General features: G+C 38.4%; 1 protein-coding gene across 11 annotated transcripts in view; it reads left to right on the top strand.

Moving 5' to 3' along the window:
- The window catches only part of Unc5d (unc-5 netrin receptor D), a 528179-nt gene that overhangs the window by 315845 nt on the left and 184834 nt on the right, over window positions 1-27500 (top strand). For 10 of the 11 annotated variants that reach the window (XM_074054658.1, XM_074054656.1, XM_074054655.1 and 7 more), the window contains exon 4: window positions 21412-21515. In XM_074054658.1, the coding sequence (XP_073910759.1) occupies window positions 21412-21515 (104 nt within the window). Of the gene's footprint in view, window positions 1-16758; window positions 16877-21411; window positions 21516-27500 lie in introns of those variants that run through there. The other variant, XM_074054659.1, reaches the window with a different exon arrangement.

Raw genomic sequence — 27500 nt, 5'->3', positions numbered from 1 at the left:
TTAGGAGGCAAAGTTCCTATCATCGTAGACTATTGTTTTCTCTTAGTGACTCACTCAATGTCAGGGAGACATCTGCTGCCTGTCCAACTGCCTGAGGCAGGAAATAGCTGAGACTCAACGTGATTTTGTAAAGGTAAAAATAAATAAATAAAGCCAAGCCACATTTACCCCACCAAGCTGGTAGAAGTGTGTCTCTAGGGAACGACTCCCACAGACCCTCCCGCATCCATCTGGTTCAGCTGGGTTGGAGGTAGATGGCATGCTGTGGCATCTGCTGCATCAGCTGCTGGATAGTTGTCAAAACCAGGAATATTCAATTATTCGTAGTTGTTTGTTTTCATAGCTGAACATGTGGTGGTTTAGTTCTTTCTTTTATTCTTTTTTCTTTCTCTTCTTCATCTGTTTATAAAATTTTGTGCCTATATCATTAACACTTGGGACAGGCAAATCCTTCTTGGCACTTGTGTCTTCTCTCTAATATGGGAGTTAGGACAGAGAAATAAAAGAAACATTTTCATGTTATAGTCAACCCTGTTATACCAAGTTGGACACTTGGGAGAAAACATAGCAAGAAACCACTGTTTTGTTCTTTTGAAAAAATATTAAAAATTGGATATGTGTTGAATAAAATTTAAATATGCTGCTTATTTGAGATACTCCTAATATATCTGTTCCTAAAATATCTGTGCATTTGTGCCAAGGATGCATGTAGAAATTAGAAAAGAATCATATTTAAAAGCCATGGAACTGCCTACTTTTACAAGCCCATAGTAAAAAACAGAATTATTTTTGTTGCTTTGGGGGGATGATATCTTTTTGAAAACTAAGAAACAAAGATCTCCAATTAAGCCTCCATTGTAGATCTTGGCTTCTTGGCTTTGACAAGTAATCTCATCTGTTAATAATTGCCAATGGTCCCCTCTTCTTGCCTGCAAAATTAAATGTAAAAATAAATCCAGGTTCATCTGCCTGACATTCAAATTCATCTTTAACCTACAAAATTTCCAGTCCTCCATGCCATCCTAACAGACATGCTGTGGGACTTGGTTTCCCCTTCCTTGCTTGGCTATATTCTTTCTCCTCTCTGGAGCATCTTCTACTTATCTCCTCCTACCTAATGGTCCAAGGCCCATATTATATACTGTCTTCTTCATCACAAAATCCAGTTTAGCAAATCTCTTCATCCCTCACATACCAACTAAGCCATTGAAAAGGTTCTCTTCAGCACCCGCAGCCGCCAAATTCCATAAATTTAAGTGTTCATTTCTGAGTTCTCATAGCACTTAGTACTTCTCTCACAATACTAACAAACTTTTCCAGCATTATTATTTTGAAGTTATTTATAGATTCATTCCCTTGTTGCAGAGTAAATTGCTTCAAGATTTCAACCCATTATTACCCTCATTCTCTTGACTTCTCAGACTAATACAGACCTAAAATATCACCTTTGTATTGTAAATGCATGTTTTGTTGAAAAGCACCCACCCTTACAAGACATGGCTCCATGAAAGGGCACTTGTTAGCTGTACCTTATGATTGTGCCATGGGGCTAACATGGCTTCTGGCTTCCTAACAAATCCATAGCTCATAAAGACATGTAAGAATCATCATTGTCCACTGTTGTTTGCATACCACACAGTACCACAGAGGTCAAAGTGGGAAGTAGAAGTGATGAAGTTACAACCCCTTGACCCTGTGATGCGCAGTTCATAGCTCTGAATGAGCCCTGGGCTGCCACCTCTGCCTGCTTTTCTCCAGTCCTCTCTGTTGAGATTCTGGAACACATTCCCAATGTGTGAAAACCAATATTAAGAACAATCCTCAGTACCTGGTACAAATTGCACAAAAGCTTAAACCTCTGCTTTCCAGCTCCATGGAAGAATGTGTCAAAGATGAGTCCTTTCCTGTAGGCTGAAATTAATTTTATAGGAATATTATTGAAATATATGAGAGTCCTTGCCTCTGGATAAACTTGTACACTGCATAAGGACATCCAGTCAAGCATGAGAAGCAAATGCAGCCATAGTCCTTTAGCCAAGATAAACATCCTGGAATATGTTTGACTCTACCCAAAGGCACTAGGTGTTGTTTTCTAAGCAACCTGTGTGTTTATGGGTATCTAGTAAGTTTACAGAAGTTGCCACATAGGCTTGTAGGTGCCACATAGGCTTGTGCACCAAGACTGAGAACGTAATTTGCAGAACCCCCAGTTCCTTGTTCAAAAATTAAAGAGTTTCAGTTGATTAATAGGAGGATATTAAGTCAAGCAGGGGACTCTATGCAACCATATGGAACACACACCTATGATGTCAGCTTGAGTAATCACTTCGTATGTGTAATAATTATAGAATAAGGAAATCATTGGCCTAGAAAACCTAGGGACACATTGAAATTGTCTTGTATAAAATATGGGACAGAATTATTCTCTTTCGTGCAAAGCCAGATTCAGAATCACAGGAACTAAGTATTCAGGTGGCATATTGGGGGTAGAACTCACAACTAGACACATGCAATAGCGTAACATTCTTTCTGTAGCTGCACCTCCTGGCACACAGCATGCAGGCAATCAGGGAGGTGTGTCTGGCAGTGATACTGGAGAAAGAATTACTCCATTAGATAGGTAGGAAGGTAGGGACTAATCTTTTTTTTAAATTTTGACATAATATCAGATTTTGTAATATAAAGAATTCCCTTAAGCCCTTTGCTGAGAATCTTCACATGTTAACATTTTACCATATTTACTTTAGCATTACTGCTCTTTCTGTGTTTACCTATATAGCCATGCCCCACTTAACAGTGGGATACATCTGAGCAATACATCATTAGGCAACTTTGTACTTACACAGACCTAAATAGTGTATATCATTGCTTGTTGATGCAATTAAGAGACATGAGAGACATGAGATGTCTACCAGCCTAATCTGCATACTGTTCTACTGTGAACTTTTTTTTTTACAAGTAGAAGTACACTTTAAAATTATAATAAAAAGTACAATGGCCTAGAAAATACAAAACTAGTAACAGCCGTTTATTAACACTAGCAAATATTATGTACCTTGCATAATTTGATGTGCTATATGTTTACATGACTGGCAGAGCAGTAGTTTTGTTTACACCAGTATCACCACAAATATGTGAATAATATATTGAGCTATGATGTTATGTCAGCTGTGATGTCATTAAGCAACAGGAAAATTTTCAGCTCCATTATAATTTTATTATTAGGTATAATGTATGCTTAGTCTGTTGTTGATCTAAATGTGCACAGCACATGACTATATGTATATTTGAATGCAGAGAATTATGGGTATTTATGTAGAGACAATTTATGTCTGAATTAAGTTGCAGACATGACAGCCCCTTCCCCCTAAAAACTGTATTGGTTATGTTTTTTAAAGCCAAGTTTATTTTCTGACATAGATCTAGTATAATGATCAAGAAATTAACATTAATACAATACAATTATGCAATTTAGAGCCCTTACTCGTATTTTATCCATTATCCAAAAATGTCCTTTAGTAACAAATAAAATCCTACTTGAAGTTTGTGATGGTTAATTTTCATTGTCAACTTGTCCAGATTGAGAAACACCCAAGGAATTTGTAAAGCACACCTCTGAGTGTGTCTGTGATGGCATTTCCATAGATGACTAGATCATGAGGGCCCTAACCTAATGAATGAATTAATCCCTTCATAGATTCATAATACAATGTATTATTGGAAGGTGGTGAAAATGGAAGGTGGGCCTTATTGGAGGAATTAGGTCCCTGGGGGTGTATGTTGGGGGCACCTTGGCAGCGGTACCTTGCCCTGGTTCCATCCTGTATTCCTCTCTCTGCTTCCTGTCTACTGTGAGAACAGCTCTCCTCTGCCACATGCTTCTGCAACCAGGCTCTTCTGCCAAGTGGGGCTAAGGGACCATGGACGAACCCTTTGAAATTGTGAGCCAACATAATCCCTTCCTTTATGTCAAGCATCCTGTCCCAGGAACAAGAAAAACCAACTTGTTACCTTTAGTTCTGAGGTCTCCTTTGCCTCCTTTAGTCTGAGTAGTTTCTCAATCATCTTTTACCTTTTGTGACATTGAGTTTTGTATAATGTCCCTCAATGAAAACATGTAATAAAGGAAGAGCAGCTCCCCCTATGAGGCTCCCTTAGCCAAATCTAGCATGATTTGAGCATCAAAGTAAATGAAAGTAAAGGACTATAATTCATTAAATAAGAATCTATACTGGTATTTTTACAAAGAAATGAATGATTGTAAATAAGGGGAAAGAGTTCTTCCTTATCATAGAATAAAGATGTCTATAATATTAGTTGATTTCAAACAGGCAGCATTGTGGAAACTAAAGCTAGTGGGTGATAATTTCAGGAGTAGTAGGATGTTTACACAATCTCAGATTATCTCTGAGATATTACAAAGAAGAAGCCAGTAACTTAACACGGACAGTCCCAAATAATCACAGTAAATATCACCAGCAATGGGAGAAATCAACACTGTGTTTCCTGATTTGATGAGCTGAGAAGACTAAATCAATGTTATTCCTTCTAAAAGTCTATCATCTGTTTTTAACCATGAGATGACATTGGACAAGCTACATTAAAGGAACATTTTGTGTAACTTGTCTTTTTAACTGTGTATTTCTTAAAATGTTATCTGCGTGTAGAACATTTGAGATGAGGAAACCACAAGCTAGAGATGCAACTTATTTCTGAAACCCTTAGTATCCAAAGGGGATTGGTTCCAGGTCCCTGTACTACGAACACCAAAATGCATGCCCTATATAAAATGGCATAGCATTCATATATATCCTAGCTAGTCCTCCCATGTCCTTCAGATCATTTCTGGATCACGTATAATACCTAATATACAGTGAGCATCCCTTATCTGAAATGCTTGGAACCAGATTATACTTTGTTATATTTTGGAATTTTGAATATACTTCACTGATAAATCATGACCAACCCAAACGTCCAAAATGAGAAATGTTCCAAAATTCCAAAACTTTCTATACTGCTAACAGTATAGAAAATACTGTTTTTTTGGTTTTTTGGTTTTTTTACAGTACTGGGGTTTAAACGAAGGGCTTCACACTTGGTAGGCAGGCACTATACCACTTGAGCCACTCCTCCAGCCAGTTTTGCCTTCGTTATTTTTTTAGCTAGGATCTTGCATTTTTCCCAGGGCAACCTTAGACTGCAGTCCTCCTTTGTATGCCTCCCATGTAGATTGGATGACATGCATGCACCACCACATCTGGTATATTTGTTGAGATGGGATTCTCACTGACTTTTTGCCCATCCTGGCCTTGATTCATGATCCTCTCAATCTCAGCCTCCCAAGTACCTGAGATTACAGACACGAACCACCATATCCAGCCTAAATTTCAAAGTTTTGAGTATAGATGCTAAACCCATAAAATGTAAATTGTTATACTATATTGTTTAGGAAATAATGACAAGGAAAAAAGTCTATATGTATTCAATATAGACACAGGGTTTTTTTCTTAATATTTTCAATCTGAGGTGGGTTGAATTCTCACATGTGAAACCCACAGCTCCAGAGTGTACTATATTCCTCTTTAGGTCAGTAAAAGTGAACATGAAGAGAATGGAGTAGAATGCTCCATTCCAATGAATTTTGAAGATTTGTGCTTGCCACCCAAGGTGCCTATGGATATGATTTTTTTTCCCCTCCACCAGTAGGGCTCTTCAACAGAGTGTAAGAAATAACTAACTACAAGAAAACTGTGGTTCTGTGATCAGAGTGGAATGATTTGCACAGAATTAATATAAGTGCACATTTGATGATGCTAGTCTTGAAGATGGGGATGACTGATGCAGGAGCACATCAGTATTGTAAAATGTTACAACATATCTTACCACAGATGTGAAAAAAGATTTGAACAAATAATATTTCTCCATGCTGTTTGTTGCCCAATCATTATTTACCAAAAAGAATTTTTAGAAATATAGTCACCACCTTTGTAGGAGATCACAGCTTAATTTAATTTCCTATTCTTTTGGTGGAATTCCTGGACAAGGACCATTTCAGTGAAAACCTCAATAACTAAGTTTATCAGGAAAGAAAATATAGATTTTATTGCAATTCATTTCTGACTTTACCATTAAGTAAACCTTCTGACAATAGTGCTGACAGCTGACAAAACAAAAACTTGGGGTAAGTTTAAAGGTAAGGTAACTTAAAGGCTAATCTTTGAGGGCTCTTTGAGCCTACTGAGGTTCTTCTTAGATTAGTTTCACATTTTTCTGTCAGAGTAAGGGCATATTCCAGAAATTGGTTGCAGAGTAATGATAAGGGGAAGAAGTGTCCAGCATTTGTGAATATTTTAAGTATCTAACAGAAAATAGTTAAAAATCATGTTCTAGACAGCACAATAATAAAATACTGTCCCTTCTTTTGAAGAGTTTATAGACTAATGAGTGAAATACACTTACAAACAAGTATATTTTCAATGGAGTATGATACTGGTAGTGTGTGTTTAGAGCCCACGAGAGAGGCAACCTGCTGATCCTGGAGGCCCAAGATGCACTTCCTGAGTTAATATCTGAGGTAATTCCTGAGGAAGAATGAGGATTTACAGTGTAAGGTACGTGCATCCAAGTTCAAAAGGAGGCTACATGAGTACAAAAGGATAAAACCACATGGCCTCTGTGGGAAAACAAGCTGCATGTACAGGTTGAGTATCACTTATCTGAAATGCTTGGGACCAGAAGGATTTCAGAGTTTAAGGTTTTTCAGGTTTTGGAATATTTGCAGACTTTACTGGTTGACATCCTTAATCCAAAACCTGCAATCCTCCCAAATCCAAAACTATTTTGAGGACTGGGTGCTTTGATTAAGGATGCTTAAATGGTGCTAATAGTGAATAAAGCACAAGGTGGCGGGAGATGGTGCCACCAGAAAGAAGTAGAAAGATCAGGTACTGGAAGTGTTTGAACCCTCAGCTAAAATTCAGATTCATCCAGGATGAATCCACATGATTTGGGGTCATTAGGGTGTCATGTGCAGGACAATCATGAGGTCATGGTTTTGACCATGGCTCACCCATTCCCTGCATTCAGAGAATTTAAGGGGAGCATGATCAAGGCCACAATCTGAGACTGCTGATGGAATCAGAATTTTTACAGGAATGGTAAAAAAAAAGTTCAAGAGGAAGGAGCAAATTTGAGGCTGTAAGAAGGTAAAATTAATAAAAACTTGTGTCTGCTGAAATGTGGGGCTAAGAGGAAGTAAGGTAGGGATTTCAGGATCCCTCTAGGTTTGGGGCTTTCTAGGTTTCTGTTTTAAGTGACTGAATCGATAGTGATTTAATTTAGTGTGATTATGAACAGAGTGAAAGAAACTAGTTTTGGGGAGAAAGTGCTAAGTTTAGTTTTTGATCATGGTATGTGAAAATATTTATGACCATGAGATATTCAGTGGACTGTTTTTTATTATGCAGCTGTATTTATGATTCCTGAAGCTCAGGTATGTAAGGTCAGTATCAAAATACAGAATTGAGAGTCATTGGCAAATAGGTGGTAGTTAGGATAGTGGCTTTTTTTTAATTCATTTATTCATATGTGCATACATTGTTTGGGCCATCTCTCCCCACTGCCCCCTGCCCTCTCCCTCTACCCCCTCACTCACCTTTGCTTCTAGGCAGAACCTGCTCTGCTCTCTTCTCTAATTTTGTTAAAGAGAAGACATAAGCAATAATAAGAACGACATAGCATTTTTGCTAGTTTGAGGTAAGGATAGCTATGCAGAGAGATTCCTAGCATTGCTTCCATGCACTTGTGTATTACAACCCAAATTAATTCAGCTGTACCAGACCTCTTCACTACTTCCCGGTCACCTTCCCATAGTGACCTCTGTCAGTCTAAGATTAGTATATTAGCTCCTCTACAGTGGGCATATCACACACTTTCAAGTTTTGGGTTTCCTACCTTTCCTTATTCCTCCTGTGTGTGTTCTCCCCTTAGCATGTGACCCATGTCCAATAATATTACTGCATTTCTTTTAGATCTAAAGTCCACATATGAGAGGGAACATATGATTTTGGGGCCTTCTGAGCTTAACTAACTTCACTTAAGATGATGTTCTCCAATTCCATTAGGATAGTAGCTTTCTATTAGGAAGAGGATCAGGCTTTATCATAAACACCTGAGATGTTTGTCCATACTATGCATTGTCTCCCCAGTTCCAGCTCTCAAACTGCTGGTGAGGATGAAAGAGCAGCAGGCCATGAGTGAAATCCCATCACTGGTTAAGGGGCAAACAGAGGAGAAGGAGACACAGGGAAACAAATGCAGGAGAGACATTAGGAGATCCAAGATGGAATGAGAATGTTTACAAAGGAGTAAATGGTCAATGTGATCTAAAGATTAGGGTAAGAAGTAAGAAGTTTCCATTACATTTGACAATATGAAGGCCTCTCTTGACCTGGGAAAGCAGTATAATGAGAGAGGTGTGTGAGATTACTATAGATCTCAGAATCTATAGGAGTTGAAAAAGCAGATATAGTATATATGACTCGTCCCAAAAATTTAACTAAAGAGAGGGCAGCTGGAGCGGTAGCTGGAGTTATCCATTTCAGGACTGGGTGATGATTTCATGCAAGCATAAGGAATAGACAGGCTCATATTTTAAAGAGAGAAAGAACAGAAGTAGCAGAAGAGTGAAGAAGTCAAAGTCAGATTTGAGCTCTGGGTTCAATTCAGAAGCTTTGCACCTATTCCTAAAACCTACTGCATAGGACAGTCATGCAGGGAAATGAAAGGTCAGGTCACTGAGCCTCATTCTAGACGTTTAGCGTTTAGAATCGAATCATAATCTCTGAAAGTAGGGCCCAGGCATACTTTTGTGGTTTTGCTATCTTCCAGTTTTCCTCCTTCCCACCGACCACACTGGAGTGTCCTGTGTGGATTCTTCTCATGCCACCTCTAAACATTATAGTATTCTAGGTCTTCCTTCTGGAGCCTCTTCTTTTCTGCAGCCACAGATACTCCTGAAAAATCATTCTCTCCACTTCTTTCTGAATTGTGAATGTGCTCATTACCCTCAGCCTTTCATTGTACTTCTTCACCTACCATCAGCATGAAATACCTTCTTGGATATCCAGTGGGCATTTCAAACTTAATGTGTCCCAAAGATCACTTTCCTGTGGATGGGAACCCCACTAATACTACTACTAGCATGTTCACGCTACCCCCAGTCTTCCCTGGTGCAGTTTTGGGTCCCTCAGACAGAACCCATGGTAAGACCAGGAAGTCATCCTTGATTCCTCTTTGCTCCCATCACATTCCAATTCAGCAACATATCTGGCTGAATCTGCCTCATAGTACATTCTAGATCTGTTCAGTTCTCTCCACCTCATATAATCTCTGTTGCCCTTTCGTGTGTCTCTTCCCTGCCTCCACTCTGAGTGCTTTCAAATCCATCCTGCACACAGCAGCCCTGATGACTATTTTTTTGTGTGTGTGGTACTGGGGCTTGAACTCAGGGCCTTCACCTTGAGCCACTCCACTGGCCCAGTTTTTTTGTGATAGAGTTTTTCGAGATAGGGTTTTGCAAACTATTTGCCCAGGCTACCTTTAAGCTGTGATCCTCCTGATCTCTGCTTCCTGAGTAGATAGGATTATAGGTGTGAGCCACTGACAATCTGGTGATGATTATGTTTTTAACATGCAAGCCAGATTATGCTCTTTCCCAATGGCTCTCCAAACTCCTATACTGGCTCCATAGGAATTAACCAACACTCCTTACTTTTCTCTTTAGCTTTGGCTATTGTAGCTGCTTTTCTTCTTTGAATTCCCACATTACTCCTGTTTCAGAGTCTATCGTTATTTTTTCCTGGATAGAGTGGCTCTTTCTTGTCAGCTCTAATTTCATCTGCATTGTTTTTTAGGTTTCCTTATAAGATTTAACATAAATGTGGATTTGATTAACAACTTTTGTCCAAAGTGATCTCTTGGATCAATCCTGTTCTGGCGAGATTGGAATGAAGTAAAGAAAATGCAGCCTACCTTCCTTCCACTCAGGTATTCCATGGGGCCAAGCAGGAGACAGGAGGTGGCATGTTCCAGTGTTTATGTGCTTATGACACTGGCTGCATCTTGTCCTGATTGACCTCTGACTTCAGGGGGTCCTGAGGTTAGGGAAAAAAATCAAAAACACTACAATGCATTTAAAATATATTTCTTTTTTGCTGCTGGGTTGACTCTTTTCTCCCCCTTTTCTTTTCCATTCCTCTGCAGTTATGGTACTGAATTATAACAAGTTGGCGAGCTTTGGAAACTTGAGGTTATTTTTAGGTCATTTCTTTTTAAACTCATTGCTAGTTCATAGCCCTCTAATTTCCTGTGAAGGGCTGGAAAGTCAAGGATGATTCTTCACGTCTATACTGTTCTCAAACCTTTGTTCCAGCAACCATGGTGTTCATTTTGTATTGGAATGGTTATCAGAATGCTGAGCTGCAGACCAGCTCTTTGTAGGAGATGTGAGAATAAAGCAACATCAAGACAGAGAATCCTGACAGTAACAAGATGAACACCAGAACTTTTCCACATACTGTTTAGGAACTGAGCAACCTAGTATAGTCAGTGGCTACTGGAACTGTATTTGTTTGTTTGTTTGTTTGTTTCACCAAATGCACTTTGATTTGGTGACTATTTCTGTTGACCTAAGACTTAATTTTCCCATTAGTACCGTAAGAATAATACACTACTCAAACATGGGCTGGAGGCGTAACTCAAGTGGAAGAGTGCTTGTTTAGTAAGCTTAAAGCCCTGAGTTCAAACCTCATATGGGCAAATACATACAGAATTTGAAATTACAGATATTTTGTCACTATAGCGTGCCATGGAATGTGATATAAAGATAGAACATGTGTTATTGCTATACTTTTATATTGTTTAATATCTTAAAAAAACATGGGAACAGAACTTATGTATTTTTGCCTAATGACTTTCAAATATTATTAAAATGTTCTGTGAAAGATAATTCAAGATTGTTAAGATCTGTATAGTTCAAACTTCAACTGTCCTGTCTGTGTTGACACAGCCAAGTCAATATGATCAACACATAGAAAGTGCCTTCTATGGAACCTGGAGGCAATGCAAACCTCAGAAATCCTTCTACATGTATGGTCTCCTTATTCAGCGCTCCCAGCTGAAGCTCCTTGCTGAGGGAAGTGGTGCTGAGAGCGGGATCTCAAGCACAGTGGTCATACTGTGTCACGTGGACACCACTTGTCATGTCTAGTGGACCATGAATGCATATCTGGACTGGCCAGTGCCATGAGCTGACCCAGTATGGAGACTTGCTCGAGAAGGACTGAAGGGATCCTACACTTGCGCATTCTTGCTTGTCTGAGTCTGACCTGACCCTCAGAGAAAATCAGCAATTGACAGTGACAGCAGAAGGTGAAAAGCATAAGAACATAAGCCAGGTTGCTGTGACCCTGAGATGCCAGCAACCATAAATGATAGTCTTGGCCATTAAGACAGAATAGTGAGAGGGGATTGGTTGAGGACAGAAGTGCCAGACTGGTGTGTATGCCAAAAGGACCGTGAAATAACCCCACAAATGGAGTTTACAATGCATCTCCTCGTCCCTGTGTTTGGCCCTGTTAACCTCCTTAGCACACACTTGAATTAGGACTCAGATTCTTTCATTGACTTCAGGTCTTATGGTGTTTCTTGCTTTCCTATCAGTCCTAGACTCTCAATTAAGATTTTTGTCTTCCTAATTTTCAATAAATTTCTCAATTTCTTGATGGTCTCTGAATGCACTTATTTTGTCCTTGTAAACAAAAGAGCCCAAACACAATGGCATTTATTGTGCTGGAAGGAACTCAATAGAAAACAGGTTAAATTCATCCCCAAAGCACTTTAGGAAAAATGCAGCTGTCTCTGCCCACCAAAATATGTCCCTACTGCTCACAGAATCAGAGCTAACCTCTTGGTACCACCCCTGCTACCTAGCAGACTGTGCCACTTGTGAACAGAATAATGACACACAGTGCTGGTTGTACAATGTTTTATGGATAACAGTAGTCTCCCAGCGGAGGGATTGCAGAGCACAGGGAATTTCACAAGACTCTGAAATTATTTTATGGTCCTGGAGGTAACTTTGAAGCACTTCTGCATGACAATACCCTGTGCATCAACCAAATCCCATGCTGTCTCAGTAAGCTGGCTGTGCTCATAGCCTGGCACCAAGGGGGGAGCGAATGTGGAGAGTTCCATGGCAAATCATCTGTGATGGCCCTCCTTCATTATTGCTATGTAGTTGATTCAGCAGACTGAGAGCTGCAATGCTTAGGAATTTTAGAATAGAGAAGATGTCATAACTGTCGCTGGCATATGGGAAACTGCATGTGGAGTTGTGTCCTAGTGCCAGTGTTTCTCAAAGAACCATGGTTTAAATCAGAACTGGAAGATCCATTACAAAGACATGAAATAAAAGGTGAGAACAACCCTATATCAGTAAAGAGCCACAGGTCAAGAAATTGCTGAATCATAGATCTAAGGAAACCAGATGGGTTTTAGCTAGCCTGGTAAAAGAAGCATCTATCATGTGCCCAATTCAGGACACTGTCACAACATGCAAAGAATTTACCTGACAAAAAGCCATTATATATTTCTCCTGGGAACTGCAGTTGGTAACTGACTTCTTAGGCCATAACTATTTAGGGTCAGAGAAGTGAGGCAGAACCAAGTGGAGGCACTGGGTCTTGACTTCCATTTTGCTGGTGGGCATCTGTTACGTGTTTGAAGTAGTCCTTTTATTGCAACAAATGATCTGTGTTTGGCTAAGTTACAAATTCCTTTTATGTATGACAAATGTGGTTTGTTGTTCGTTCAGAAAAATGTGGGTAGAAAAGAATCAAAACTGATTTGAATACCAGTGTAGTTGAGCCACTAATGGGACATTGTGTCATCTCCTGCAATCTTAACAAATGGCTATGACTATGACCATTAAAAAAAAGTCTATGATTTTTCACTGGCTGATTTGGTTTGAATGAGTAAATTATTTTTATTTCATTGCATTAACTGCCAGAACATTGAATGAGCTGATAACTCCCTGGTGTTGCCGAGCTGCAAAGAACTATTATTCGGAATTGAATTTTTATTGATTTTCTTGTGCTACAATGACTTTTCTAACATAGTAGCATGAAAGGAAAATGAGAAAAAGGCCAAATAGGGCATGGGGTGAGGAAGGGGAGGTCCTGCTTCCTGTGGTCCAACCTCAAAAGGGCTGCTTATCAGCAGGTGCTGCTGACTCTGGATGAGGCTGTGGCTGATTATATGATTTACAGGTGAGCCATGTACCTGCCTTCCTCACCTCTCCCACTTCTCTACTGCTGTCTTTGCATCTCATCATCTTGGGCCTTATTGGCCTTCTGTAGCAGGACCTAACAGGGTGACTGGATGAAGAAGGAACAGAAGTAGAGTAATGTACCAAAACTATCTATGCTGATGAGTGCTAGTAACACGCACATACACACCACATATACACATGAGCACACATTCACATCACATGCCACATACACGCACATATACACCCATGTACACACACACCCCACACACAGCAAATATGTTATTTTAACATCATTGTGGTGTCTATTGCATTTCTCTATACATGGCTTTCCTTTTCCTGGTCATCTGAACTCTCAGAGACTTAGTTGCATATTAGTTCATAATAGTTATGCAGATGAGCTGAAATGTGAACTCATATCACTTATTCTTTTATTCAACCAATATTCATTCATCAATGACGGCTATATTCCTTGCTAGGTACTAGAGATTTTACAATAAAGAAAACAGGTATAAAATTCTGCCCTTCATGACCCATGACTAAAATAAAATCTGAGAAGAATATGTGTGAATTCAGAGCTCACTAAAGTTTGAAGATTATGATTATTTTTGTTCCTTCTCTTATAGACATCATAGGAGTGAATACAATAAAGCAAAACAAAGTGTACTTCTCCCTTGACTTACATTCAGTTTGCTGTAGTTTGCAGACTTTTCACAACTCATCAGAATGTGGGATGTTTTTAGACTTTATTTTTGTGTTTTTAAAAGTAATCAGTGTTAATCACAGAAATTTTGAAAAATACAGAGACATGAGGAAGATAATTAATATATTCATAATCATCCAGTGGCAAATCTTTGAGATGTGGAGTAATTTCTTTCTAGGTTTTTTCCCATTATACATATAGTAATCTCAAACCATTTGCTATTTTCAGATGATAGAGTTTTATATTTTTATACCATAGTTTAAAATGTTCAGTCTTTATGCATCTGTATGCAGTTTGGCTCATTTCCTTTATGTAAAATAATGTGACAATTACTGTTTTTCTTCCTTAAATAGACCACGTGTACATGGTTATGAGTGAGATCATGGTTATGGGCATCAGAGAGATGCCCACCCCAAACAAGAAAGTGGGCATCTATCTCTATGTACCTATCTCTCTCTCTCTCTCTCTCCATATATATATATATATAGATAGATATAGATATAGATATATACACATATATATGCATACATATGTGTATGTATTTATATATATGAATAGAAGAGAAGTTTAATAGAAGAGTATCCATATGTGATATGACTTAGTGCAAGAAAGGTAGCCAGGTAGACATTTTGCAGACTCTTGTGAGAAAGCAGAGACAGAGACAGAGAAATTTGAAACTAAATGAGATCTGTTGTATGTTCCTTCTGCCTGTGAGATTCTCTTCCTCAGCTTGGATAACTCTCTGAGAAATTTCCCTGACATCGCTCCACTAAGTTCCACTGGGCTATGTTTATAAGGAACTTCTTACATCTGCCTCATCACTCATCCTTGTGCCTACTAATTACATGCTTAATGTCTTTCCTTCCTGCCCAAGCATGTGGCAAGGGAGGGCTGGGATGGTCCATGCCATGTCTGGTAATGTATCCCCCCTGTCTGGCAATGTTTCGTCCATGGTCAACCATGTGAGTGAATGAAGGAGACTTGCACATTTACTGAATACTGAAGGCACAGTAGGGGAGGGGTACCACCCCAAACAAGTTTTTAGTGTAGATATACCTATTTTATATGGAAGTTGATTATTCCACAACAATACAATTTTAGTGTGGATATACCTATTTTATATGGAATATTTTATATAACTATTCTATATGGAAGTTGATTATTCCACAGTACAATTTGGAGAATAATTTTTACCTACTAAATATATACATGTATAAATGATGGTATCATCCATGTTACACTATTTTATTTAGTAATTTATTATTTTAATGTATGAAGGCACCAAAAAATGGTAACTATTCCTATATTATTAGCTATTTAGGTTGTTAGCAATTGTCAGCATTATAGAACGTGATTTGAGCAATATGATTTTGCATACACTTTTCTTTGTAGCTCTAATCATTTTCTTAGAACACTGCAAGTATGGAATTATTTAAATAGTAGCTTTATTAAGCTATATATACCATGCAATTCACTTATTTAATGTACAGAATTCAATAGTTTTTAGTATACTCACAGAGTTGCACAACCATCACTAGAGTCGATATTAAAATATTTTTGTAACACCAAAAGAAAAAATTTGTTATCAGTTCTTTTCCCCTACTCAATTTCAACTCCAAGCAACCACTAATCTATGATCTATTTGGAATTACCTATTCTGAACATTCCTTATAAATGGAGTTGTGCAGTGTGTAGTTTTATGAGAATGCCTTCTTTCATTAGCAATGTTTTTAAAAATTCACCCATATTGTAGCATTTATCAATACTTTATTGCTTGGATATAATTTTTCATGGATTTGCCACATATTACTTATCCAATCCTTGATAATACCCATATAGATGGACTTTCTAAGTAACTTTGATACATTTTACAACTGGCTTCTCATGTATACCCGCTCTCACTTTGGGCAACATTTAAGACTATCTAGTTGTCAAACTATTTCTAACCCTGTAAATTATTATTTAAAACAAAGAAACAAAACTAGACTACTGAGAGAAGGAAAGAGATATGTTGATATTTATTAAATTGACATTTTTTAAATAATTAATGATACTGTTCTTTTTGATATCTTTAGTCATTTGTTTCTCTTCTTTTGTAGCTTCTATTTTTAATGAACCTTTGTCTCATCTTAGGGTATTTAACATTTTCATTTTGCTTCATAAGTGCTTTTTATATATTAAGACTTTTAATTCTATGCACAATATTTTGTAATGTTTTAGTAAAAGAAATTTTTAATTTTGACAAAACAATATCTACCAATCCTACCAATCCTTCTTCAATTTTAAGTTTAGAAAGCCATTCTTCCTAATGTCCAATAGATATTTTATTTTATTCCTGCTGCAGTTTCATGTAAAAATATTTCTTATTACTATGGGATTTATTTTGGTATAAAGTAAGACATAGATCTAATTTTATTTGTTCTTCAAAAGAGCAATTAGTCATCCTAATACCTTTTCCTACTTAATTTATGAATCACTTTTATCATATACTAAATTATTCTTTTTGAGTGCCTCTGAAAAATGTTCTAGTTTATAATTAATTTGCATCTGATTTATGACATAGTCACCCCATGTTAATCATCACAGCTTTATAACAGGATTTAGTAATATGTGTGACCTTCGATGAGGCCTGCCATGCACATAGTGCTCTTAGAAGAACTTAAAATAGAGTAGCATTTAATCTTTACAAAAGCTATATGTCATAGGAATCGCTGTCTTCATATTACAGATGAGGAAACTGAGGCAAAGACAGACTAAACATTCCAATTGACTCAAGGTGCTAGTAGATGGTAGAACCAGAATTTGTACACTCAGCTGCAGCACCCACCTTCTTCACTGTCCACATCGTGAGTAATAATATCATGTTTATGGATATGCATTATGGGTAGGTTTATGCATGTCTCTTTCCTGAGTTTTTGGCTATTTACCTGGATGTTTTAGTTAACTTATAAAAAGGGTTTAGATTTAAATTATGTAAACAATTTTATTGCCCACTACTGACTTTTTAAGTCAGCTTCCAAATACTCAATTTATTACTTTGAAGGTTTTTTTTTCCTGTTAGTTTATTTTAAAAGATAGTATTTCAGAAAGAGTATGTGCTTCATTATAATCTTTTAGCCCTGTGATATCTGATACTACATTTTGTTAGTTCATGAAAAATAAACTGTTTTGCAATAGAAAAATAGCATTAACACTCTTTTCCTTTAAAATTCATAGAATTTGATTAATTTTATTAACCTGGCATATAATAATATAGGGGAAATTTCTGGACACGACCTGATTTTTTGTTCCAGTTTTAGCTACTTCTTTTTTGCTTATTTCTTCAAATACATTTGTAAAATAGTTGCTTTCATACTTTTATTAATTTTGTTAAAATTCAAAATTTCAACTAGAATGTATATGTCTAGGTACTTTTTCGTGAAGTTATCTTGCTTTGTGTGCAGTGAACCTTTTTGTAAACTCAGGTCTGTTTTCATCTCAGAAAATTGTCATTTATTAAGTTGAGTTTTGTTTATCATTTTTCAGCTTGTATCCTTTTGAAATTCCTACTATATTTAATATTATAGTCCTCTACTGCAACATTATCTTTGTCATTTACTTTATCCTTTTTCTGCCAATGTCACTGTCACTTTCCTTCTAGCTCATTTATTCACCAGGTATTTATTTATTAAGGACCTGCCTGGTATTAAAGTTTGCAATAGGTACTGAAAATAAAGGGGTGAACATCTTAGACATGGAACTCACCTTCATAAAACTGATGAACTAAGGAGACAAACAAATAGGAAACAAGGATTGTAAGAGCACTGCTAGAGGTCATTTCTTAAATTGAGTTGCTTTGGTTACCAACACAATGGTCTCCCCCTGATCTGTAATTTGTGAAGCTGGGGCTGGGACTCTTTTGCCAGATCCTGGCTCCTCATAAGTTTGCAGCAATAGGAGTGACAAAGGAGACTGAGTATGAGGAAAGGGGAGAAATACTTCCTGTTCATTTTCCGTCACTGTCCACATCGCCCCAGCAGTTTCTTCATCCTCCAAATGATAGTCCCTGCTCCCTTGCTGTTTTGTTTTTCCTATCCTCCCCAAACCAGCTTCATTACATCCCTCAGAGATGCCATGGTGGATCTGCCACATCAAGGTCTGGGTCTGAACTCTGTTAGTCCTTCTTTCAAGTTCCTAAGGTGCCAGCACCAATTGCACAGTGCCCCTCCAAGGGCATTTGGGCTCCCTTTAGGCTTTGAAGTTAATGTCCCCAACCTCTTCCTTGTGTCCTTCCATGCCATTCCCTGGGGTGTGGCCTGCCTTGGCTTCCTGCTGCTCTCCCTTTGCCTTGTTAATCCTCCAGTTCCTTGTAATAAGATTTCTGTTACAATAACTGGCTTGCTTTCTGTTTTCCTGGCTGCATCCTTGACAGATCTTTTGTTTCACTGGGTTTGTTTCCTGCAGTATTCAATATGCAGATTGTGTGTATTTATCCCTAACCCTGACACACATATATTTCTAACTCAGCTGTTATATTTTTCTTTTATAGTGGCAGTTTCTTGATCTCAGATATTATCCTATTCATAACTCCCTACTTTAGCTTCTCAGTTGCTATTTTCTTTTGACTTTAAAGAACTTGAATTAGAAATTGTCATGGAAAAAAATATTCTTGTCTTTATAGAAGAAAACATTTAATTTCATTTCTATGGTTTGTCTCCTTACTTTGTAATGTAATTCTTTTTTATATGGCTGAAGATGTTCTCCCTACTACTAGAGGTTGCATAGGTTCCTGTCTTAATCTTCCAAGCCTTGGAAGGAACACTTTTCAGAAACTTACCGGGTTGGGTGACCAGTTGTGAGAGCCATAGGTAAAACTGCAAGCATTGTGTCTAACAAGTTGTGTCCATAATTTTGAGTCTATTCAGTAACTAGCTGGAATTTGTTTACCCTTCTTAGAATTCAGGAATTCACCCTTATCAGGAGTCTGTGTTAGGCACTCATATCAGAAGCAGATCAGATTCTTGAGTTTCTCATTTGGCATGATATCTGGTACCTGATCAGCTGCCAGTTATCACTGATGGCTTCAAATATATGAGACCCTGCTTGTTCCCTGATCCTCCACCATGCCCTTTAGTCTTCAGTCTTTTCATCTGCACACTGGGTAGTGATAATGTGCTTCCTGTCAGGACTCTCCAGGGATTCCAAATGTCAAAGAGATAGGGTAGCAAGTTGTGTTGGTCCTTCTCTGAGGCTAATTCTTCCTGAGCTAGATCTACTAGAAGTTCCCCAGGTTTTCTGGTTTGTAGGTAATCCACTTTCCCAGTCTTAGTGTCCATACAGGGTTTTCTTTTTCACATGCATATTTAATTATCTGTTTCACTGAGCTGTCTTTTCAGCTGCTAATGTAGTTAGTGTGAAGTGTTTTGATAACCACAGAGGAAGCATTTAGTACCTTTTCTGTTTCTACTGAGCAAAGAAAGGAAATAGCATTAGAAGATGCATAGAAAGTTCCCCATTTGATTTTTGTACCTCATCTGGTTGAATACAGGTTATTTGGTGTTGTCAAAATTGCCATCTCATTGCCCAGCACTGACTGGGTGAGACATCCTTTATAAATCAAAGCAACCAAGGAAAAATGTGGGGGGTGGGAGGGCGGCAAACAAACCAAACGTGCCAGAAAAAAAACACAATTCTTTCCATTAGCAAGCTGGTATCTCTGGTATTACAGTAACTCTAACTCTGTTTTGCAAGTTGTGATTTAGTTCTGAACAGCCAGGTCCTACCTACCAAAAAGGACGTTCTAGGGCAGCAGAGGAGGATTTGCAATCAAATTATGCGAAAACACAGGATTCTGTGAGGGTCACTCACAGTTCATTCACTTGCAGTTTTCTGGTCACTTGCAGTCAACAGTTCTTAATCATAGGATGTGACGATTTACAGGCTGAGGATCTACACTTTGGGGGACAGCAGAAAAGTGAGAGAATGTATCCTTTCACCTGCCTGCATTTCAAGTCCTCCTGAGAGCTTTTGCCTTCCATGTACCCATGAAACCTCCGAATAGATAGCAGTGGTAGTCACAGAAGGCCTCTAGGAGGAAAAACATTAAAAGTAAAATTCATAGGAGTGAGAATCCACGGATGACTGTGCTTGTTATTCATTGAGGGTTTTTTGACTTGCTAAAAGCAAGTTTAATGTATTTATACAATTTATAAAGATGTAACTGATTCTGGAGCTCTGCTCTTTACAGGGAACATATTTCATGTTATTGTAAGCAGTGAAGAAAATTAAATCAATAAATCCACAGCCCATAATTTGAGATACTCAATTTGAAGAAAAATACATTGTCAGGGAGGGAGGGGGAAATCTTTTAAGTTGAGGAAGACTTGTTAACAACCCATCTTGGCTCTACTGCCCCATGCATTCAGGTGACAGCAAGAAGTACCTTATGCTGTAAGATTATCACAGTGTTGTTCTGACACCCAGGAAACAAAGGCCATCTCTCCACCTTTTCTAATGAACCATATGCTCAAGTGTAAAGTAGTGCAGATGAATCTCTTTCTGTTCTCTCTCTTTCCTTTCCTTCTTCCTTGTCTACCTCCTTCTTTTCTCCTCTCTCTCTGGCTGAACTATCCATCTGTGTTCTTTTCCCTGGTCAGCTTGGCTGGTTGGGAATCAGGTTGCTTAGTGAATTTTCCTCTCCAGTATTGATGCTTTCTATGACCACTGGCAAGCCAATTAACTTCTCCAAGTGTCATTCTTCCGTGTGTAAAAGGTTAATAGTGCAGCTTGTTTGCAAAATGCTTGGAGCCTCTATGAAAGGCACTACCCAAATACCCAATCTTGCTGTTTGAGGGTATCGTATTGTTTAATTACATATTTGGTTGGATAGGTTATAGATTTTGTTGTGGCCCCTTCTCCCTGGTTACAAATAAAAGGGCTAATAGGTAATCTCGCTCTATTACCATCTTCTCTAGCTCCCCCAGAGGGTTAAGGGAATGACAGAGGTTATAGATTAATAATGCACTCTGTAGTGAAAAAATAAAAAGTCATGGGCATCTCAGCTGCATTAAGAGTTGTGGATGGCAATTTATTAAACTAAGTGTTTCATCAGATGCTAAGCAGATAATGCTGGCAAAGACTCACAAAATTGTGAGGGGTTTTTTTCTCTGCTCCCCCAGTAATTTTTTTCTAGAACACTAGTAACAGTTTTGTTAAGATGTATTCCAATGTGTTTATGAATATTTGGAAAAATGATTCTCTTGTTCTGAAACTCCTGAAAGTGACTTGTTTGTATGTACCTGAATTATAACATTAAACTCCCTCTCTTGTTGCAGTGGCACCAGCCAGATATGAGTGGTACCAGTCCTAGAATAAAGCATCACACATCTGTACTTCTTTTCAGATTTACGGAAGAACTTTGAGCAAGATCCACAAGGCAGGGAGGTTCCCATTGAAGGCATGATTGTGCTGCACTGCCGCCCACCTGAGGGAGTCCCTGCAGCCGAGGTAAGACAGACTCACTGGGCACCAGGCCCTGTCAGAACTAGGCCTGTCCTGAGGGTGGAGGTGGAGCTGTGTGACTGCAACTGAGGTTAAAGAGCCTGTGTTTGGTATGTTTGCTGTCTGGACTCAGTTGCTAGAGACTATGAAGGGGATAAGCTAGGAAAGGATCTACCTCCATCTACTTTCTGGCCGACACAAAGCTCCTACTGGGCAGACCAGTAGAATTTGGTCTGTGACCTTGCTTTGGTGGCCTCAGATGTGTGTGCTCAGTTGGGGCCCCCGACTTGCACCTGGCATGTGGATTAAATCTGAGCATTAAGAACAGTGCTGCATAGTAAAGTGGCCAAGTAAGGAGGTAAGGCCTGATCCTGGGTTGCACTGATGGTTATGAGTCTTCACTTGCTGATGGAACAAGCATCCCCTGGATCTTTGTTATGTTGTAAGCTCTGTCTGTGCTGGTGTTAAGGATATAAAATGTGATAGAGCCACAGGTCTCTGATCTGTTATCCTTCCTTCCCAGTGAGGCATCTAGTATCCAGAGTCACTTTGGGGTTTTGCTCCTGACATGTTTTCTGGAATGTCTACCATATTATTATAATATAATTATAACTGAAAATACACTATGGCCATAGTGAAAGCTTTCTGATTCTTTTGGTCACTATTGGAAGATGTTCAGATGGACTAGTAATATACTTAAACTTCGGGAGAAAAACTCTGAAGTAAGAGCATGCTTAGAGCCAAGTGCCTGTGGCTCACACCTGTAATCCTAAGTACTCAGGAGGCAGAGGCTCACAGGTTTAAGCCAGCCTGGGCAAAAGGTTTACAAGAACCCTATCTCAAAAAAAAAAAAAAAAAAAAAAAACACCCCAAAAAAAGGGCTGGTGAAGTGACTCAAGGTGTAGGCCCTGAGTTCAAGCTCCAGTACCACAAAAAAAACAAACAAACCATGATTAGTATAGTATTAGACCTGACTATAGCAATAAGTATGAAGCTAGGAGGCTGTCTTTGGAGCTATAGTTTATTCACTGAGAAGCAGCAGTACTTAAAACAAACAAACAAAAAAGCTTTTGCCTTATGTTTTAGCTAACATATCTAAGGTATTTGTAATTAGGAGGATTAAAGAAGAGAAAAGAAATGGAAACTCATACACACTTTCACAGTTATATAGAAACCATGCTGGCTGGACACTATTCAAAGCTCAAATGGTTCACAGAAATGAAGTAAATGGACTTGAAAATTGAAGTGAACACTCCATGCATGATATGAAATGATTAGAAAGGAAATGGTTATTTTTAGATATTTACTTAATGTGGAACAAAAATATATTGATCTTCTTTTGCTGCCTTCTTGCTCCCTACAAACAGTGTGTCCCCATTTCCCAAGCAAGGTGTCACATTCAAAGAGACTGTGTTGTTCTGGTTTACAATGTCCCACATGTTCACAGGGTCTACCTGAAATACCATCTTCTATCCAGTCCCTTCTTCATCTCTCAAAACTTCACCTTACTAACGGTTCAGCACAAAAAATATGCAGCCTTTGCCATATGGTCTGGGTGAAGCAGTCCCCTGATCTATGCAACATTTCCTTCTGATTCAGTGCTAGGTCACAACTGCCAACCAAAGAGACAGAGGGGTCAGGAGGGAAAGAAGCTAATTTTTTTATTAACAACCTGCCTGTGGGAACCTACTAAACTCTAGATGTCTAGAAATCAATGTTTACAGCTGGAGGAGAGCTTAGATATTTACCTGGCACAACCTTTGCATTTTACAGGCAGGAAAACTGATGTTCAGATCAATGACCTACCAAAGGCCTTGCAGCCCTGTAAGGGCTTTCTTCAAAATCTCCAACAGTACCTCAGGCACTCAGGCTTAACATGTGTTTTCTTCTGTATCTTACAAGGCCCAACACAATCTGGCTTGTTGTTTTCTCCTCTGCATGTGACCCCACTTCAGCCACATTGTCTTCCTCATTCTTTCTTAGATGCACCAACTAGGCTCCTACCTCAGGTTCTTTGAATGTGCTGGCCTTTGCTAGAACGTTCTTCCCCAGCTTTTTTATAATGCACTGTCCTTCTTCCTTCAAGGCTTGCTAAAATATCACCTGCTCATTGAGGCCTGCTCTGGACACTCTTGAAAATGTCACTTCCCTACTCCATACCTATACTTAAAGCCATTCCCCTGCTTTCTTTTTTTTCTCTTTATTGCTTATCACAAGCATACTGCATTTGCATTGCTTTTTGTCTGCATACCCAACTCAAATTATTTTCCATAAAGGGGGGTTTTGTTTATTCATCAGTATCCTCTGAACATGAAACTGTGCTTCTCATGGGTGTTATCAATAAGATCAAAGATGCTGGGTACTGATGGCTCCCACTTGTAATCCTAGCTACCTGGGAGGCTGAGATCAGGAGGATTGCTGTCCAGGCCAGCCCAGGAAAATAGTTCATGAGACCCCCATCTCCAAAATAATCAGAGCAAAATGGATTGGAGGTGTGGCTAAAGTGGAAGAGCAGCTGCTTTGCACATGCAAAGTCCTGAGTTCAAACCCCAGTTTCACAAAAAAAAAAAGGAAGATAACAAGTGTTGGTAATGAGTGGAGGAAAGGGAACACTTGTACACTGTATGTGGGAGTGTAAATTAGCTCAACCATTATGGAACATTATGGAAAACAGTATGGAGGTTTTTCAAAAAACTAGAAATAAAGCTACCATATAATCTAGCAACTGTACTGTTGGGTATATAACCAAGAAAATAAAGTCATGGTGCATTTCTGCACCACCATACTCACTGTAGCACTAAACAATAGCCAAAATATGGACTGAACCTCTTATCCATCAGCAAGTGAATGGAGAAAGAAAATGTACATGTCAACCTTTAAAAAGTCATTGATTTCATCCTTTCATTGATGACATTGATGTCATCCTTTCCTTGATGACAATAAGGTTGAACCTATAATATATTATGTCAAATCAAATAAGCTAAGCATAGAGTGCTTATACCATCTTGTTAAGTGTAGAAACTGAAAAAGCAGAACTCATAGAAGTAGAGAATAGAATATGGTAAACCTGCTTTATTCATAGATTTATTACATATAATTTTGACCAAGCATGATCAAAATAATTAATTAGAAAATTATTAGTGGTTCACACCTGCAATCCTAGCTACTCAGGAGGAACAGATAAGAAGGATCATGGTTCAAAGCCAGCCCTGGACAAATAGTTCATGAGACTCTAATTCAAAAAAACCATTACAAAAAAAGGCTGGCATAGTGGCTCAAGAAATAAGAGCTCCTGCCTAGCCAATGTGAGGCCCTGAGTTCAAACCCCAGTGCCACCAAAAAAAAAAAAAAAAAGAAAAGAAATTTCAAAAACAAAACTTTTAAATCCCTGTGCTCATGTTACACAGCTCAGTAGATGAGGAGAAGCTCTGGGTCAACCGCACATTATTGTCAGTTGAGTTTATAGTGTTGTGTGACCAGCTGAGTGTTGCCCTGCCCTTAATTTTGTGAACATCTGCCTCCCCCAAAGCAAATGGTACCCCAAAAGCAGGGTAAAAGTTAATGTGCTTAATTGAAGTGATAAAGTGACAATTTTAGATAAGTTGAAAGATGGCATGTCTGTAGCAGGAGTTGGGTAGTGTTGTGGGAAAAATTAATCGAGCCTCTGCAGCATAACCCTGGACTCTGTGTGCTGTAAGCACATGTGTTTTTAATTCAACACTGGCCTCCTTAGAGCCAGATACCAGTGGGTACCAAGGGTCTGCTGTATGTAGTGGATAGCAAGAGCTGAGGGTGTGGGTCAAAGGATACAGAATCTAAGTAAAGAGGAATAAGTTTGAGAGCTGGTAAGTATAGCTACAACAATGTAGCTATCCTTAATGACAACAATTGTATTATTAAAAATTGATGACAATGGATTTTTAGTGTTCTCACCACAAAAACTGATAAGCAACACATATACTGGCTAGGTCATTTTACCCATTCCATAATATATTCCATAATAATATAACTTACTTCAAAACAATATGTTGTGCACAAAAAAATACCCATAATTTTTATCAAAAAAATTAAGATAAATACAAAAGTGCTTCTCACATCAAGATTATCGATAAAATATTTGTCAAATATAAATGACAACTAATTTCCTGAGTCTGTTGATGAATATTTGAGGTTGTACCAGGATTAGTTCCATGTAAAACCTAAAATCTATTAGACTTTGGTTTGTTTTCATCTCATTACTAGCTACTAGCAATTGAAAACATTCCCCACCTGCTCTTTGAAGACAAATTTGAAAAAGGAAAGAGTAAAGGATGTACAATCTTATAAGACAATAGCCAAAAGCAAAAATATTACCTTGACCATGAACCTGTGTACTACCACCACCCATCCCACTCCTACACATTGAAGCATCTTCTGAGATGCCCATGAACAAGGAATGGAGGAACACCATACAGACTTCAGAAAGAGGGTGCATTTTATTTTCTGTACCTACTCTTCTGCCACATTTGAAAACTATAGACATTAACATCCCAGGACTCCTAAGACATAACTACAAACACAGGAGCTTACAACAATACAGATTTATTCTATCACAATTCTGGAGGTTGTGAGACTGAAATCAAGAGTACTCTGAAACAGAATCTGTCCTAGGCTTTCCTCCTGCCTTCTTGTAGTGGCTGACAATCCTTAGTGTCCCTTGGCTAATACACACATTGCTGCAGTCTTCACATGGCATTCTCCTTTCTGTATCTGTGTGTCTGAATTTTCCTCTTATGAGGATACCAGCCATTGTGTCCTCAAATTGAACTGGTCTGTCCCAATCCAGTGTAGCTTTATCTTATTTATTACTATAATCACAAACATTGGAAACACTCAATTTCCAAATAAGGTCACTTGCACCAGTTCCAGGTAGACATGAATTTTGAGGGATAGGGAATTCAGCCCAATACACTTCCTATTCTGTCTTTGATATCATATTACCCTTTATTTTAATAGTATGTATACTTTAAAAAATAAATTTCAGAGTTAAATGGAGGTCCATTTGAAGGAGTAGATGGGACTGAAGGGTGATTTAAAACAAATTCTGAGCTGAGAGGAGTCTTTGGACTTTGTTTTCTCAATTCTATATTATAAATGGATATGGAGAAAGGTTTCTGCCGCAATGTGGGTTAGTGGACTGTTGTAAAGCCCTAATAATCATTTATAGCCTCATCTTAAATTAGCAGGAGAGGGTCCCATTTTCAAACACTTGAGTTATTTTAGAATTTCAGTGGCCTGCTGCACTACTCTTCAATATTCCATCCTTAGGAATTCTAGATTTGCTGTGTTCTGTGTCTCTGTTTGAAACAGGTAACCTGATAATAAAACTAAGATCAGACACTGAATGAGTCTCTGAAGATGAAGGACAGGACGTCTTGAGAACCTTCTCTCCTCCCAAAGGCAGAGAGGTTGGTTTTGATGCTATTCTCGGAGATAGAAGGGAATTTGGATGCCCAAAGTTACCTAGAAGAGGTGTGTGGGAGAAGAAATGCAGGGAAATAAAGGAGAAGAGAGAATAGCAAGAGGAATCTCTGTCCTCATTAGAGTTTTTCCTATGTTTGGCCATGGCTCTGACAGATGACATCATAATAAAGAGCCTCAGATTTCCTCTGATGAGTACACTGTGAAGTCTGTATTACAAGGTTATTTCTATGGAAATATTATTCATCAGTGGGCTAAGAAGTGGTAGAACAGAACCAAGGACTGACTGTCAGAACAAAGTAGTGGTTTCGCTGGGAAGCACATGAACATTTTGGAGTCACAGATGTGGACTCACATCCTGCCTGGGACATCTCAGAGCTGCTCCCTATGGCAAATTACAGATATCCTGAACCTCAGTTTCCTCATCAGAAAGATTATTTCCTTGTAGGATTGCTTTGAGGCAAAGCAGAGAAAAGCCAAAAATATGTAAAACATTTAGCACGGTTTCTAATACTAAATAAACTGTAAACA

Source organism: Castor canadensis, chromosome 14 (genome assembly GCF_047511655.1).
Source record: "Castor canadensis chromosome 14, mCasCan1.hap1v2, whole genome shotgun sequence".
In the NCBI taxonomy this organism is placed as follows: Eukaryota; Metazoa; Chordata; class Mammalia; order Rodentia; family Castoridae; genus Castor; species Castor canadensis.
This window is presented reverse-complemented; position numbering and strand designations above follow the sequence as displayed.